Source organism: Ranitomeya variabilis, chromosome 3 (assembly GCF_051348905.1).
Source record: "Ranitomeya variabilis isolate aRanVar5 chromosome 3, aRanVar5.hap1, whole genome shotgun sequence".
Taxonomy (NCBI): domain Eukaryota; kingdom Metazoa; phylum Chordata; class Amphibia; order Anura; family Dendrobatidae; genus Ranitomeya; species Ranitomeya variabilis.
Genome location: NC_135234.1, coordinates 754,936,249 through 754,952,930, shown reverse-complemented (window position 1 = coordinate 754,952,930; position 16,682 = coordinate 754,936,249). Strand labels below are relative to the sequence as shown.

Below are 16,682 nucleotides of genomic sequence, written 5' to 3'. Positions count from 1 at the left end.
CTTTACGCCAAACATATCGTTTGGTATTGTTGCCAAAAAGTTTGATTTTGGTTTCATCTGACCAGAGCACCTTCTTCCACATGTTTGGTGTCTCCCAGGTGGCTTGTTCTAAACTTTAAACTACACTTATTATGGATATCTTTGAGAAATGGCTTTCTTCTTGCCACTCTTCCATAAAGGTCAGATTTGTGCAGTGTACGACTGATTGTTGTCCTATGGACAGACTGTCCCACCTCAGATGTAGATCTCTGCAGTTCTTCCAGAGTGATCATGGGCCTCTTGGCTGCATCTCTGATCAGTCTTCTCCTTGTTTGAGATGAAAGTTTAGAGGGACGGCCGGGTCTTGGTAGATTTGCAGTGGTATGATACTCCTTCCATTTCAATATGATCGCTTGCACAGTGCTCCTTGGGATGTTTAAAGTTTTGGAAATCATTTTGTATCCAAATCCGGCTTTAAACTTCTCCACAACAGTATCACGGACCTGCCTGTTTTGTTCCTTGGTCTTCATGATGCTCTCTGTGCTTCACACAGAACCCTGAGACTATCACAGAGCAGGTGCATTTATACGGAGACTTGATCACACACAGGTGGATTATATTTATCATCATTAGGCATTTAGGACAACATTGGATCATTCAGAGATCCACAATGAACGTCTGGAGGGAGTTTGCTGCACTGAAAGTAAAAGGGCCGAATAATATTGCACGCCCCACTTTTAAATTTTTGTGGAAATTCAAAAACTGAAAATACCCAATAAATTTCCTTCAACTTCACAATTGTGTTCCACTTGTTGTTGATTCTAAGCCAAAAATTTACATTTGGTATCTTTATGTTTGAAGCATGATATGTGGGAAAAGGGTGAAAAGTTCCAGGGAGACGAATACTTTCGCAAGGCACTGTATATAGCATGGAGGCCCCACAGCTCCCCTATATACAGCATGGAGGCCCCACAGCTCCCCTATATACAGCATGGAGGCCCCACAGCTCCCCTATATGTATCATGGAGGCCCCACAGCTCCCCTATATACAGCATGGAGGCCCCACAGCTCCCCTATATACAGCATGGAGGCCCCACAGCTCCCCTATATGTATCATGGAGGCCCCACAGCTCCCCTTATATATAGCATGGAAGCCCCACAGCTCCCCTATATGTATCATGTAGAACCAGAACACATGAGCTATGTTTGAAGCATGATATGTGGGAAAAGGGTGAAAAGTTCCAGGGAGACGAATACTTTTGCAAGGCACTGTATATAGCATGGAGGCCCCACAGCTCCCCTATATACAGCATGGAGGCCCCACAGCTCCCCTATATACAGCATGGAGGCCCCACAGCTCCCCTATATGTATCATGCAGGCCCCACAGCTCCCCTATATACAGCATGGAGGCCCCACAGCTCCCCTATATACAGCATGGAGGCCCCACAGCTCCCCTATATGTATCATGCAGGCCCCACAGCTCCCCTATATACAGCATGGAGGCCCCACAGCTCCCCTATATACAGCATGGAGGCCCCACAGCTCCCCTATATGTATCATGGATGCCCCACAGCTCCCCTATATGCAGCATGGAGGCCCCACAGCTCCCCTATATACAGCATGGAGGCCTCACAGCTCCCCTATATACAGCATGGAGGCCCCACAGCTCCACTATATGTATCATGGAGGCCCCACAGCTCCCCTATATGCAGCATGGGGGCCCCACAGCTCCCCTATATATAGCATGGAGGCCCACAGCTCCTTATACACAGTATGATGTCCTCTACAATCGCAACATGCCATTTGAGGGTACACACGCACACCCAACATTATAGCCCTCCGCAGTCCTCCACTCAATATAAAGACCCCCACGTTCCCCAGCACACTTGAGACCCCCGCATACATTTTGGCATCATCCACACTAAATGACGTCATTGTGCCAGCTGTGATGAGTCACTGAGACGCACAGGCTGAGTGATGAAGCCGGGGGCTGACTGATGCCTCCTGCACCATTCTATTCAATGGTGTCCATAGGACGCAGACAGATACCGTTGAAATTGTAATTACAGGTGAGGAGTTGGGGAGCGATTCCACTTGGCACCGCTCCCCCTTCCCAGCTAATGGGGCTTATAGAGGCCTATTGGTCTGCTGCTATGGCCGGTACACCCCTGCACAAGGCTCAGTCCTTACGCCATGGACACCTTTTGCTTCCTCTTAGAGCCCCAAATCTCTTGCTGCTGTCTGCAGCCACCACTAGGGGGAGCCCAGAGCACACTATGTAATGACGTATTCAGTACAGTGTGCAGTGAGCTCCCTCTAGTGGTGGCTTCAGGTATCCAGCATTTTATTATTTCACTTTTTTTCTCTGCAAGAGATTTGCTGCTGTAGATCAGGAATATAAAGTTACATCCTGCTGTAAAAACAGGATTAGAAAGTGAAGGGAGTTTTCCCCAATTTGTCCTGGCATTGATTAAAATACTAAAATCACATGTACTCGCCCCCCCCCCGGTCCAGCGCTGCACCTCAACTGCTACTCTAGTGATTTGCTGCAGCCTGTACACAATCCCCGGGGCTGCACTGGACCTGGGGAGGGTGAGTACGGGATGATTTTAGTATTTTTAGCAAGGCCAGGTTAAAACTAGTAAAATTTAAAATTTGAAGGGTGAAATTTGGTTTAATCTGCAACGGGGTGTATGAGATATTGCCTCCAGTCAGTGCAGGCTGCAGTACCACACACAACCTGAAGACAGCTGTGGCGCTGTGTCTACAAGAAACCAATTTTGTTGAATCTTTTCTTACATGATTTATCCTTTCTCCAGAAACTGTCCGACGCATACAAGGAGAAGAAAAGCGCGAAGAAGAAACCGGCTCCGCAGCAAAACCCTGGCGGCGTGTTTGTGAAGAGAGGAACGGAGAAGTAACGCAATGCATGCTGGGAGGTAGACTGTCGCGGGTCACCTGACACTGGATTAGTGATCTATAGAAATCAAACTTTTCTGGATTTTATGCCAAAATTGACTTCCAAAATTGAATATTTTTTATTGAAAAAGATTTATTAAAACTTTCTTTGGATTTTTCAGACTTTGTTGTTGTATTTTTCTGTTGTTAATAAAGCTGTGTGAGGAGTTGGCTACCCAGTGGTTGTCATGTGAATTGCAGCCGAAACCAGCGAGCGGAGCGCAGACCGTGAACCAGCAGCGACGGACAATAGATTTAATATAACAATATAAATAATATAATATATTGTTAATTAATATAAACCAGAAATAAATGTCAGGGGACAAAACGTAGAAAAGGCACTTAAGGAAACATTCAGTCCGGTCCCAGAATAACACGAAAAATGATGAATTGTGCGTGAGCGGAAAAACAACACAGCCCTGAACGGCTACGAGTCCTGCCTGCGGGGAGCTGATGGTGACTGGCAGCAGCGGGGAGAGGATGAACACGAGCCGCTGACAATCATACGCTGGCGAGTCTTCACTACTTCCAGAGTCGGTAAAATCCCAGAGCGATCGCCAGGCAGGTGAACACGGAGGCTGGAACGAGACGGGGAGGAAAGAAAAAGCAAGAAGTAATGGAGGACTGTGTGCACAGATATCTGCATGTGAACTGCAGCCAATAACGTGGAGATTATATATTAAACCTTTCCCATTTTAAGTCACCAGGATTACCAGAATTATTAATATTTGCCAAATGTCAGAATAATGAGAGAGAATATTTAAGGCATTTATATTACTGCAAAGTCAAACGTTTCCATCCATTTCATTAGTATTTGGTACCATTGCCCTTAAACTGAATGACTTCGGTTAGACGTTTGGGATTTCCTTCCACAAGCTTCTCATAATAGTTGGTTGGAATTTCAGCCGATTCTTCCTGACAAAACTGGTGTAACTGATCCAGGTTTGTAGGTCTCCTTCCTCACATCGGCCTTTTCAGCTTTGCCCATAAATTTTCAATAGGATTGAGATCAGGGCTTTGTGATGGTCGCTCCAAAACATTGACTTGGTTATCCTTAAGCCACTTTGTTACCATTTTGGCAGTATGCTTCTGGTCATTGTCCATTTGGAAGACACATTTCCACCTAAGATTTAACTTCCTGGCTGATGTCTTAAGATGTTGCTTCAGTATTTCCACATAATCTTCTATTCTCATGATGCCATCTGTTTTGTGAAGTGCAAAACAACCCCACAACATGATGCTGCCACCACCGTGTTTCACAGGTGGGATGGCGTTCTTAGGCTTCCAAGCTTCTCCCTTTTTCTTCTAAATGTAACAATGGTTTTTATGCCCAAAAGTTCAATTTTAGTTTCATCAGACCACAGGACGTGTCTCCAAAAATTAAGGTCTTTGTTCCTGTGTGCATTTGCAAACATTAATCTGGCTTTTTATATGTTTCTTTTGGAGTAATGGCCTTTCAGCCCATGTTGATACAGTACTAGTTTCACTGAGGATATTGACACAATCTTACCAGCTTCCGCCATCATCTTCACAAGGTCTTTGAATATAAACCCAAGGACAAAAAGTAACACGGCCAAACGCACGTTCCTCTCTGGGACACAGAACCCATCTTCTTCCTGAGCGGTATGATGGCTGGATATTCCCATCTTGTTTGTACTTGTGTATAATTGTTTGTATAGATGAATGAGGCGCCTTCAGGTATCTTGTACTTGTACCCAAGGATGAGCCAGACTTGTGCAAGTCCACAATTCTCTTCCTGATATCTTGGCTGATTTCTTGAGACTTTCCCATAATGCTACACAAAGAAGCAGTGTGTTTCAGGTGTGCATTACAATACATCCACAGGTGTGTCTCTAATTAACTCAGATGTTGCCAAAATCCCTTTCAGAAACTTCCAAACACTCATCATCATATGGGCAGTCCAGAATTTTTTTTTTTTACAGGCATAGTAATCTTAGTGTATATAAACCTTTGACTTCGCAGTAAGTAATAAAAATGCCGTAAAACATTCTCTTTGATTATTCTGGCATTTGGCAAATATTAATAACTAGATGGAGGCCGGATGCTATCGCATCGGGAGGGCGGTAATGTCACGTTGGGGGCAGGCATGCGGCGCTGTTGTTGCCTAATGGCATCCTGTGATAATCTAATGACTTTTGCATCAGGGGACTCATGTGCTTGACTCCTACGCTTATATGCATTGTTTTTGTCCCAGCGATGCTGTTGCTTTTCAAGAGTCTCATTTGCCCGTTGTTGTCTTCGACGTTGTGCCTTTTCTGCTTTCCTTTCATTGTCATTGGTGTACTTTTTAGGAGGAGCCATATTGACGTTGATATTTGCTTTTAAAAGGGGTTTTCCCATGAACAAAAGTTCATTTTAAAACTTGTCTTTGTCTGACCGGGTACAGAGCATACCACAGCTCCTGGGCAGGGGAGGAAGCAAAAGACAATACTGACATTAGAGAAAGAGATCGCAGAGGATACATTTTGTGAGGTAAAATATATTTTTAAACACAGTCAGTGAAATATTTTACCTCACAAAATGAATCCTCTGTGATCCCCTGCTGTAATGTCAGTATTGTCTTTTGCTTCCTCCCATGCCCAGGAGATGTGCTATGCTCCATACACGTTCAGACACAATTTCTAAAATGAACTTTCGTTCTTGGGAAAGCCCCTGTAATGTGACCGGCTTCCTCTGCCTGTAGACTCGTCGCGCATCTGCCGCCGGGATCACCCGAATGATTCACTGCGCCAGCGCAGAATACACGCAGGCGCAGTAAATCAGACCGCCGCCATCTTTGTGCAGACAGATAGCGGCGGTCACATTAAAACTGCACATGCGCTCCTCCTGTACAAAGATGGCGGCGGTCAGTGAATCATTTGGCTGATCCCGGCGGTGGCGTGTTCGCAACGGTGTTCTGCTGGTGGTACCGCGCAAGAGGCTGCGTGTGCGTTGCGACCACACAATAGGTTGGTACCAACAGCAGTTTCCATATTGAGACACCCATCACTTGGGTGTCCCAATATGGCGGTCGGTGAACTTCCTCCGCTTGGAATTCTGGGATGCGGTGACATCTGGACAGAACAGGAAATGAAAACATTACAAGGCAATTATATAAATAGATTATGGCGATTCCTAATTGACCTAAAACGGGAAAGTTATTTTCTGATTTCATGTCAGATATTGAGAAAAACATGGAGATGTCTCTTTATATTGTGTATGGAAACTTCTGGTTTCAACTGTAGAGAGATAATAGAGAGAGACGTAATAAATAGATATTATCTATCTACAGAGGAAAACAGAGTCCAGGTGCCAAAAAGCTCTCAAAGGCAAAGACCAAACCTCATATGCAGAGATCCAAAAACTACGGTGTGCTGCTCCTGTTTTTTGGATATCTATCTATCTATCTATCTATCTATCTTATCTATCTATTATCTATCAATCTATTATCTATCTTTATCTATATCTATCTATTATCTATCTATCTATCAAATCTATTATCTATCTATGAAATCTATTATCTATCTATCTATTATCAATCTATTACACTGGTCAACAGCATTTTTGGTGCCAAAGATATTTCATCGAATTTAGGGTATTTTTGGGGTGCTGATTCTGAATATGTCATCAGTTTTGCCAGATTGGCTCAAGTTTTTGACATTTTTGGTATCTTATTTATAGCACTTGTTGGTAAATGCGACGCATCATCTCATTAATTTCTTTGGATTAGTACTTGAACTGAGCAGTTCTCAATATAGTTTTGTGTTAATTAGTGTTCTAAAAGTTTGTTCATAGCTTGATTTTTGCACTAACTTTATGTTGTTGTCTGTTTTCCAGTGAAAAGCATGAACTCATCAAGAAGAAGTTGTCTTAACGATCCAGACTCATTCTGTTACATTTGTGGTGAATACACACTGCCAAAACATAGAAGAAACATAACAGACTTCGTAAAAAAAGTGTATTTTGCCTATTTTGGGGTTATGCTTGGGGACCAAGACAAGTTTTGGGCACCACACATAGTGTGCAAAGCATGTATCGAATTATTACGAAAATGGAGCAAAGGACAAAGAAAAAGCTTCAAATTTGGTGTTCCAATGGTGTGGAGAGAGCCAAAAAATCATCATGATGACTGTTATTTCTGTGCAGTGCAAGTGCAAGGATTCAATAAGCATAAGAAACGAAAATGGGAGTAACATGGAATCTGCAAGAAGGCCTGTCCCTCATTGTGAAGATGTGCCTGTACCTGTGTTTACCATAAATAACAGTCATCATGATGATTTTTTGGCTCTCTCCACACCATTGGAACACCAAATTTGAAGCTTTTTCTTTGTCCTTTGCTCCATTTTCGTAATAATTCGATACATGCTTTGCACACTATGTGTGGTGCCCAAAACTTGTCTTGGTCCCCAAGCATAACCCCAAAATAGGCAAAATACACTTTTTTTACGAAGTCTGTTATGTTTCTTCTATGTTTTGGCAGTGTGTATTCACCACAAATGTAACAGAATGAGTCTGGATCGTTAAGACAACTTCTTCTTGATGAGTTCATGCTTTTCACTGGAAAACAGACAACAACATAAAGTTAGTGCAAAAATCAAGCTATGAACAAACTTTTAGAACACTAATTAACACAAAACTATATTGAGAACTGCTCAGTTCAAGTACTAATCCAAAGAAATTAATGAGATGATGCGTCGCATTTACCAACAAGTGCTATAAATAAGATACCAAAAATCTCAAAAACTTGAGCCAATCTGGCAAAACTGATGACATATTCAGAATCAGCACCCCAAAAATACCCCAAATTCATTAAAATATTTTGGACACCAGAAAACATTTTTTTTTGTTGACCTGTGTTATCTATATATTATCTATCAATCTATCATCTATCTATTATCTATCTATTAAATCTATTATATATCTATCTATATTATTTATCAATCAATCTATCTTCTATCAATCTATTATCTATCAATCTATTATCTATCAATCTATTATCTATCAATCTATTATCTATCAATCTATTATCTATCTATTATTTATCTCCATCTACACACAGTAATATGTATCACCCCTTCCCCATCCGCCATACATTGTACGGTGTGGGCTGCAGACACGGCGCCGGCTTCTGATTGCAGTGACTGGAGCCAGCGCTGATCGCTGCTGTTTAACCACTTAAATACCGCTGTCAGTTTGTGACAGAAGCCTTTACAGTAGTGAGATCTATTGGGTGAATTTGATCCAAACGGAAGCAGAGAGAATAGTTTTTTGCTGCAGCTGAAAAGTTCGGGTCTTCATTTGTTTTCAATGGGGCTCAGAACCAAACTTTGGAATACAGTTTGTGTCGGGCACCAGAACTTCCATGGGGCTGCTCATCCCTACTAGTATGGCTATGTGAACAGAAATAACTAAAATAAAAATAAAAAGTTATGACTCGTGGAAGGAGGGGGAAAACAAAAATGAAAGCGCAAAAAAGGAAAATTAGCTGGGGTGGAAAGGGTTAAAGCAGGGTTGAACAGAACACATTGCAGCAAGTGTTGTCATAGGGACACAAGTATAAAGGAGCCGTGCTGAGCGCCCGTGGTCCGATCACCGAGATGTGATACTCACCGGCCAGGTAGCGGATGGTGTCCAGCTTATGTGACTCCATCAGCGTCTTCAAGGAGGCGACATCGATATCTATCTTCTTATTGATCTCCGTGATGGCGCCGTCCGTGGACATGTTCTACAGGGAAAGAAGCCACATTCAGTACCCGAGGAGGAGCAGACCGGCCCGTTACCCCAGAGAGCGCCGCTCTGTACCATAACATGGTCTCTACTGACTGCAGCTTAAAGGGAAGGTGTCATCAGAAAGTAACCAAAATCAGATTACTATGGTAAAGGGGGTTGTCCACCACTATTGGGGGTCCTATTCTTACCTGTACCTCATATAACATAAATATATTCCTCCCTACAGCACCGCCCCTCTGTGTGACGTCCTGATTCCTGGCTGACAATCCACAACGTTATAGCAGGTGACCACTGCAACAAATCAATGTCCGCTAATCGGCTGCAGCGGTCACTTAACATAACAGACAACACTTTAAATTTTCACACTGGCTGCGAGGTATAATATTAGTCTCATACTTCCTGTTCTTTCAGCAGTTTCGTTACCATTACAGATATGGGTACACTGACTGATAACACAGGATCCACCATTCACAATAGGTTATGTCACAGCTCACCTCCTCCTCTTGTACAATGACTGATAACACCTCTATATATAGTAGATAGCACAGGATCCACCATTCACAATAGGTGATGTCACAGCTCACCTCCTCCTCCTGTACAATGACTGATAACACCTCTATATACAGTAGATAACACAGGATCAACAATTTACAATAGGTTATTTCACAGCTCACCTCCTCCTCCTGTACAATGACTGATAACATCTATATACAGGAGATAATAGGTTCCACTATTCACAATAGGTGATGTCACAGCTCACCTCCTCCTCCTCCTGTACAATGACTGATAACACCTCTATATACAGTAGATAACACAGGATCCACCATTCACGATAGGTGATGTCACAGCTCACCTCCTCCTCCTCCTGTACAATGACTGATAACACCTCTATATACAGTAGATAACACAGGATCCACCATTCACAATAGGTGATGTCACAGCTCACCTCCTCCTCCTGTACAATGACTGATAACACCTCTATATATAGTAGATAACACAGGATCCATCATTCACAATAGGTGATGTCACAGCTCACCTCCCCCTCCTGTACAATGACTGATAACACCTCTATATATAGTAGATAACACAGGATCCATCATTCACAATAGGTGATGTCACAGCTCACCTCCCCCTCCTGTACAATGACTGATAACACCTCTATATACAGTAGATAACACAGGATCCACCATTCACAATAGGTGAGGTCACAGCTCACCTCCTCCACATTCACTCAGATTGCAGTAAATAATCTACAGCAGTTACCATATAAGGTAATAGGGAATGATATAAAAAAAAAGAAATAACCACCATTGACCTCAAGTCCCCCGCTGTAGCCACCGCCGTGGTAGTCTCCGCCAGTCCTGGAGTGGTGATGTCCCTTCCATCATTTGCATGACCGCTGCAACCAATCACTGTCTCAGTGGTCACATGACATAGATGGACATCACCGATCCTGCAGTGGAGACTATGGGGGCGATGGTGCAGGTGGAGCAGAGGCTCAGTGAGTAAGCTGCGAAAGTTCTCACTGCTCCATTAGTACTTTTGAAAAATCTTGAACAAAAATCACAACCTTAAAAATGGTTTTGTGCCGCCAATTCCCTCCGGATCAGCAGGTGAGGGGATGATGGCGTTGCCCGATACCCGACGTGATGTGGATGCCATCGCAGGGTGTTCAGCATCGATGAACGGGGCCCAGCAGGTTGGGGGCAGACCCCGGAGAAAGGTTATTATTGACCGTTCACCAAGGAGGAGGTAAGAATTTGTCTGTGATATGTCAGGGCCGGTCTGCAGGGGGCGCCGCCTACAAGTACGTTACATTCTACAGATACAGAACCTATGGGGCATAAACAACGGCATCACCTTCTTATGGAATTCAGTGCTCGCCTCCATCAGCTTCTTCTCCTGTTCTGTGAACTGCAGGAAAGGATCAAAAGAAAAAAGAAGCGTCAGGATGAGGGGGCATCACCGACACGATCTGGGGGCTATAAGATGTCATTATCCTGTACCCCGAGTGTCAGTGTCATTATCCTGTACCCCGAGTGTCAGTGTCATTATCCTGTACCCCGAGTGTCAGTGTCATTATCCTGTACCCCGAGTGTCAGCGTCATTATCCTGTACCCCCAGTGTCAGTGTCATTATCCCGTACCCCCAGTGTCAGTGTCATTATCCTGTACCCCCAGTGTCAGTGTCATTATCCTGTACCCCGAGTGTCAGTGTCATTATCCTGTACCCCGAGTGTCAGTGTCATTATCCTGTACCCCCAGTGTCAGTGTCATTATCCTGTACCCCGAGTGTCAGTGTCATTATCCTGTACCCCGAGTGTTAGTGTCATTATCCTGTACCCCAAGTGTCAGCGTCATTATCCTGTACCCCAGTGTCATTATCCTGTACCCCAGTGTCAGTGTCATTATCCTGTACCCCGAGTGTCAGTGTCATTATCCTGTACCCCGAGTGTCAGCGTCATTACCCTGTACCCCCAGTGTCAGTGTCATTATCCCGTACCCCCAGTGTCAGTGTCATTATCCTGTACCCCGAGTGTCAGTGTCATTATCCTGTACCCCCAGTGTCAGTGTCATTATCCTGTACCCCGAGTGTCAGTGTCATTATCCTGTACCCCGAGTGTCAGTGTCATTATCCTGTACCGTCAGTGTCATTATCCTGTACCCCAGTGTCAGTGTCATTATCCTGTACCCCGAGTGTCAGTGTCATTATCCTGTACCCCGAGTGTCAGTATCATTATCCTGTACCCCGAGTGTCAGTGTCATTGTCCTGTACCCCCAGTGTCAGTGTCATTATCCTGTACCCCAGTGTCAGTGTCATTATCCTGTACCCCCAGTGTCAGTGTCATTATCCTGTACCCCGAGTGTCAGTGTCATTATCCTGTACCCCCAGTGTCAGTGTCATTATCCTGTACCCCGAGTGTCAGTATCATTATCCTGTACCCCGAGTGTCAGTGTCATTATCCTGTACCCCCAGTATCAGTGTCATTATCCTGTACCCCCAGTGTCAGTGTCATTATCCTGTACCCCGAGTGTCAGTATCATTATCCTGTACCCCGAGTGTCAGTGTCATTATCCTGCACCCCGAGTGTCAGTGTCATTATCCTGCACCCCCAGTGTCAGTGTCATCATCCTGTACCCCCAGTATCAGTGTCATTATCCTGTACCCCCAGTGTCAGTGTCATTATCCTGTACCCCCAGTGTCATTATCCTGTACCCCCAGTGTCAGTGTCATTATCCTGCACCCCCAGTGTCAGTGTCATCATCCTGTACCCCGAGTGTCAGTATCATTATCCTGTACCCCGAGTGTCAGTGTCATTATCCTGTACCCCCAGTGTCAGTGTCATTATCTTGTACCCCCAGTGTCAGTGTCATCATCCTGTACCCCCAGTGTCAGTGTCATTATGCTGTACCCCCAGTGTCAGGGTCATTATCCTGTACCCCGAGTGTCAGTGTCATCATCCTGTACCCCGAGTGTCAGTGTCATTATCCTGTACCCCCAGTGTCAGGGTCATTATCCTGTACCCCGAGTGTCAGTGTCATTATCCTGTACCCCGAGTGTCAGTGTCATCATCCTGTACCCCGAGTGTCAGTGTCATTATCCTGTACCCCGAGTGTCAGTGTCATTATCCTGTACCCCCAGTGTCAGGGTCCTACATCACACAGCTGCTTCCTCCTCTATTGTCTTCCTGCTTTATCTGCCCATTACACGCCGCACTTCTGCAGGTTGTCACTTCCCCGTATCGGCCAGCAGGTGGCAGCACAGTCCCGCACCATCGGCCGGCTCTTACCATGTCGGTGAGGCGGCTCCTCTCCAGGTTGATGTCCAGCTTCGTGTCGGCGCGGATCTGATTTGTTTCATTCTTAAATTCCAAACGATATAAAATACACAGCGTGAGTAACATATAGTACAGTACACACCGTATGGAGCAGAGGCTTGTGCCCCCTCCACATTACACCACGGGGGCTTTCCTTGTGCTCTGGACACAGTCATGGGGGACAGAAGAGTCTTCCCCAAACTGTTCCAACAAAGCTGAAGCTACAATTTCCACTATGTCTTGTGCTGAAGACTAAGATTTCCCATCACTGGAGCTGAGGGTCCGAGGCCGCCCCCTGATAACAGCCCATAGCATCATCCCCCTCCACCATCTGTACAGGGGGCACAATGCAGTCAGGGGGTAACGTCCTCCTGGAATCACCAAACCCAGACTCCTCCATCAGACGCAGATAGAGAAGTGTGATCCATCACTGCACAGAACATGTCTCCTCCAGAGTCCAGTGGTGGCGGCTTTACACCACTCCATCAGACGCTCAGCATTGTGCTTGGTGATGTACGGCTGCAGATATTATCCACCAAGGAAAAGGAGGAACAAGGGGCCGGATGTTATACACTGGGGGTGAGGAGCCGGATATTATACACTGGGGGTGAGGGGCCAGATGTTATACACTGGGGGTGAGGGGCCGGATGTTATACACTGGGGGTGAGGGGCGGGATGTTATACACTGGGGGTGAGGGGCTGGATGTTCTACACTGAGGGCGAGGGGCTGGATGTTATACACTGGGGGTGAGGGGCCGGATGTTATACACTGGGGGTGAGGGGCCGGATGTTATACACTGGGGGTGAGGGGCCGGATGTTATACACTGGGGGTGAGGGGCCGGATGTTATACACTGGGGGTGAGGGGCCGGATGTTATACACTGGGGGTGAGGGGCTGGATGTTTTACACTGGGGGTGAGGGGCCGGATGTTATACACTGGGGGTGAGGGGCCGGATGTTATACACTGGGGGCGAGGGGCCGGATATTATACACTGGGGGCGAGGGGCCGGATATTATACACTGGGGGTGAGGGGCCGGATATTATACACTGGGGGCGAGGGGCTGGATGTTCTACACTGAGGGCGAGGGGCCGGATGTTATAGACTGGGGGTGAGGGGCCGGATGTTCTACACTGAGGGCGAGGGGCCGGATGTTATACACTGGGGGTGAGGGGCCGGATGTTCTACACTGGGGGCGAGGGGCCGGATATTATACACTGGGGGTGAGTAGCCCATCAGTTTTTTTAATGCTGCTCTGGAGGTGACTGGAGACGAATGCTATACCCGGCACATGGGCCGCGATTTTACCACTCAGGCCCCGGATTTATTTGTTTGTCATGCACTATGTGAGATGTCGGCCATCACTCACCTGCAGATGTTGTCTGACGTGACCGATTTCAATCTTCATTTTCTAAAATGCAAAAAAGACAGAATGTAAATAAACCTTCACCTCCGACATAATCTGTAAAAAGTATGTGACCCCCTATGTATCGTCTCAGCAAAATACAGACCCCCCCCCCCCAGTCCTGCTGGGACAATCCTTCCGGTGATCTCACTTATTAGGACACCCGACCTTCAATCCTCCGCAGTCCTCTATACAAACCTCCTACAATGACGCCGCGGATTTTTGCTCCTTGGTATTTGGCGACATTAAAATGCTTCATTATCATCCAAAACAGACCATGTCACATAAGTATGTGCCCCCTCACGATCCTGGACTTTAGGGTAATGTCAGACGGAGACGTTGAGTGTCTTTTCAAAAAGGTAAAAAAAGCCCAAATGCCACGCCGTGATTTGCATGATATTTCCATAATATTACACGCGGGTGATTGGGTAAGAAGTATCTTAAAGGGAGACTGCAAATACATTTCTTTTCTACCTGGTGTAAACGCCGCTGTTCTCCTGAATCCGGCGTCACTTTCCTTTTGTTCCTGCGCCTTTCCGTTCCTAAGATATGGCCCTTTTATCACTCTATAAAAAGCTAGCCTTTTTAGCCAAGTGGGTGTGGTTCTCAAGAAAACACCCCCGAAGAAGAGTTTAAGACCACACCCACTTGTCTTAAAGGACTAGCTTTTCATAAATACATAGATGGCGATATCTCGGAGCAGGAGCAAAAGAAAAACATCGCCAATTCAGGAGAACATTACGCCAGGTAAAAATAATATATTTACGACAGGTGACAGCTCCGGATGCCGAGTATCAACCATTAAAAGGGAATGTATCACCAGAAAATGACCTATTGTTTAAATCAGCTTTTAATACAATTTTTTTTTTCTAATCACATGTCACAATCTTTTTAAAAACAATGTAAAATCTTGCAGTTCTCACAACGGCCACTGGGGCTTTTTTAGACACTAACTTCCTGTTATTACAGGAAATGCACATGAACATCAGCAGCAATGAACAGGCGGAGCTTATATTTTGTATTGAAGCATCTAATGAGCGGGGGTTTTTTTTGCTTTTTTATATAATGCATAATCCCGATTTCGGAACATAGGTAATTTTTTGACTACACGTTCCCTTTAAATATCTGACTGGCTGCCATTAATAAGCATATAACAAGCCAAAGGCAACATCTGTATCCAGTCGGTATGTCCTCCCGCTGACTAATATACGTGTGCATGTCTTCCATACCTCATTCTCCGCCCTCAGCGTTGCAAATTCACTTTTCTCCAGAATCACCATGTCTTTGCGTATGGAGTCCAGGTGCGCCATGATCTGCTGGAGGGTGATTTCCTACAGGGAAAACGAGAGCGTGGTGTAACGGGGCAAACCATCTATATCTATTGAAAAAAAATGTCGCCAAAATTTTCACAAAGGTTTGGCAACCTAAACGCCTTGGTTTTGCAAAAAATTGCGGACAAAACCCATGATCTGCCAGTGACATGGTTCACTGCCCTAAATCCTGTGTCACGTACGGACCGTAGGCACGGATATCCTTCACCAATATCACCCAAGCCAACTGCTGAACGCCAAAGTAAGTGCCGGAACTTTTCTTCAGGTTATCACCCCTGACACTGATATCTGACTACTAAACAACCTCCGATGAGTCAGGGTGGGGATTAGATGCAGGAACATTTCTTCAGGTTATCGCCCCTGACACTGACATCTGACTATTAAACAATCTCTGATGAGTCAGGGTGGGGATTAGATGCAGGAACATTTCTTCAGGTTATCGCCCCTGACACTGACATCTGACTATTAAACAATCTCTGATGAGTCAGGGTGTGGATTAGATGCAGGAACATTTCTTCAGGTTATCGCCCCTGACACTGACATCTGACTATTAAACAATCTCTGATGAGTCAGGGTGGGGATTAGATGCAGGAACATTTCTTCAGGTTATCGCCCCTGACACTGACATCTGACTATTAAACAATCTCTGATGAGTCAGGGTGTGGATTAGATGCAGGAACATTTCTTCAGGTTATCGCCCCTGACACTGACATCTGACTATTAAACAACCTCCGATGAGTCAGGGTGTGGATTAGATGCAGGAACATTTCTTCAGGTTATCGCCCCTGACACTGATATCTGACTACTAAACAACCTCGATGAGTCAGGGTGGGGATTAGATGCAGGAACATTTCTTCAGGTTATCGCCCCTGACACTGACATCTGACTATTAAACAATCTCTGATGAGCCAGGGTGTGGATTAGATGCAGGAACATTTCTTCAGGTTATCACCCCTGACACTGATATCTGACTACTAAACAACCTCCGATGAGTCAGGGTGTGGATTAGATGCAGGAACATTTCTTCAGGTTGTCAACCCTGACACTGATATCTGACTATTAAACAACCTCCGATGAGTCAGGGTGTGGATTAGATGCAGGAACATTTCTTCAGGTTATCACCCCTGACACTGATATCTGACTACTAAACAACCTCGATGAGTCAGGGTGGGGATTAGATGCAGGAACTTTTCTTCAGGTTATCACCCCTGACACTGATATCTGACTACTAAACAACCTCCGATGAGTCAGGGTGGGGATTAGATGCAGGAACATTTCTTCAGGTTATCACCCCTGACACTGATATCTGACTATTAAACAATCTCTGATGAGCCAGGGTGTGGATTAGATCCAGGGACATTTCTTCAGGTTATCACCCCTGACACTGATATCTGACTACTAAACAACCTCCGATGAGCCAGGATGTGGATTAGATGCAGGAACATTTCTTCAGGTTATCAC

General features: G+C 45.2%; 2 protein-coding genes across 11 annotated transcripts in view; one reads left to right on the top strand and one right to left on the bottom strand.

The window, feature by feature from the left end:
* Positions 1-3,061, top strand: part of ANKRD42 (ankyrin repeat domain 42) — a 51,528-nt gene extending 48,467 nt beyond the window's left edge. For 9 of the 10 annotated variants that reach the window (XR_013224113.1, XM_077298653.1, XM_077298652.1 and 6 more), the window contains one exon: positions 2,800-3,061. Coding sequence is in view for 8 of the 10 variants with exons in the window: in XM_077298654.1 (XP_077154769.1) it covers positions 2,800-2,942 (143 nt within the window). In the remaining 2 variants the exon portion in view is untranslated. The remainder of the gene's footprint in view (positions 1-2,799) is intronic. The other variant, XM_077298655.1, reaches the window with a different exon arrangement.
* Positions 3,062-3,179: 118 nt separating this feature from the next.
* Positions 3,180-16,682, bottom strand: part of CCDC90B (coiled-coil domain containing 90B) — a 36,480-nt gene continuing 22,977 nt past the window's right edge. The window contains exons 4-9 of the mRNA XM_077298656.1: positions 15,120-15,221; positions 13,855-13,896; positions 12,459-12,530; positions 10,529-10,582; positions 8,549-8,663; positions 3,180-3,516 (exon numbers count right to left, since the gene is read on the bottom strand). Coding sequence (XP_077154771.1) covers positions 3,461-3,516; positions 8,549-8,663; positions 10,529-10,582; positions 12,459-12,530; positions 13,855-13,896; positions 15,120-15,221 — 441 coding nt within the window. The 3' untranslated portion in view covers positions 3,180-3,460. The remainder of the gene's footprint in view (positions 3,517-8,548; positions 8,664-10,528; positions 10,583-12,458; positions 12,531-13,854; positions 13,897-15,119; positions 15,222-16,682) is intronic.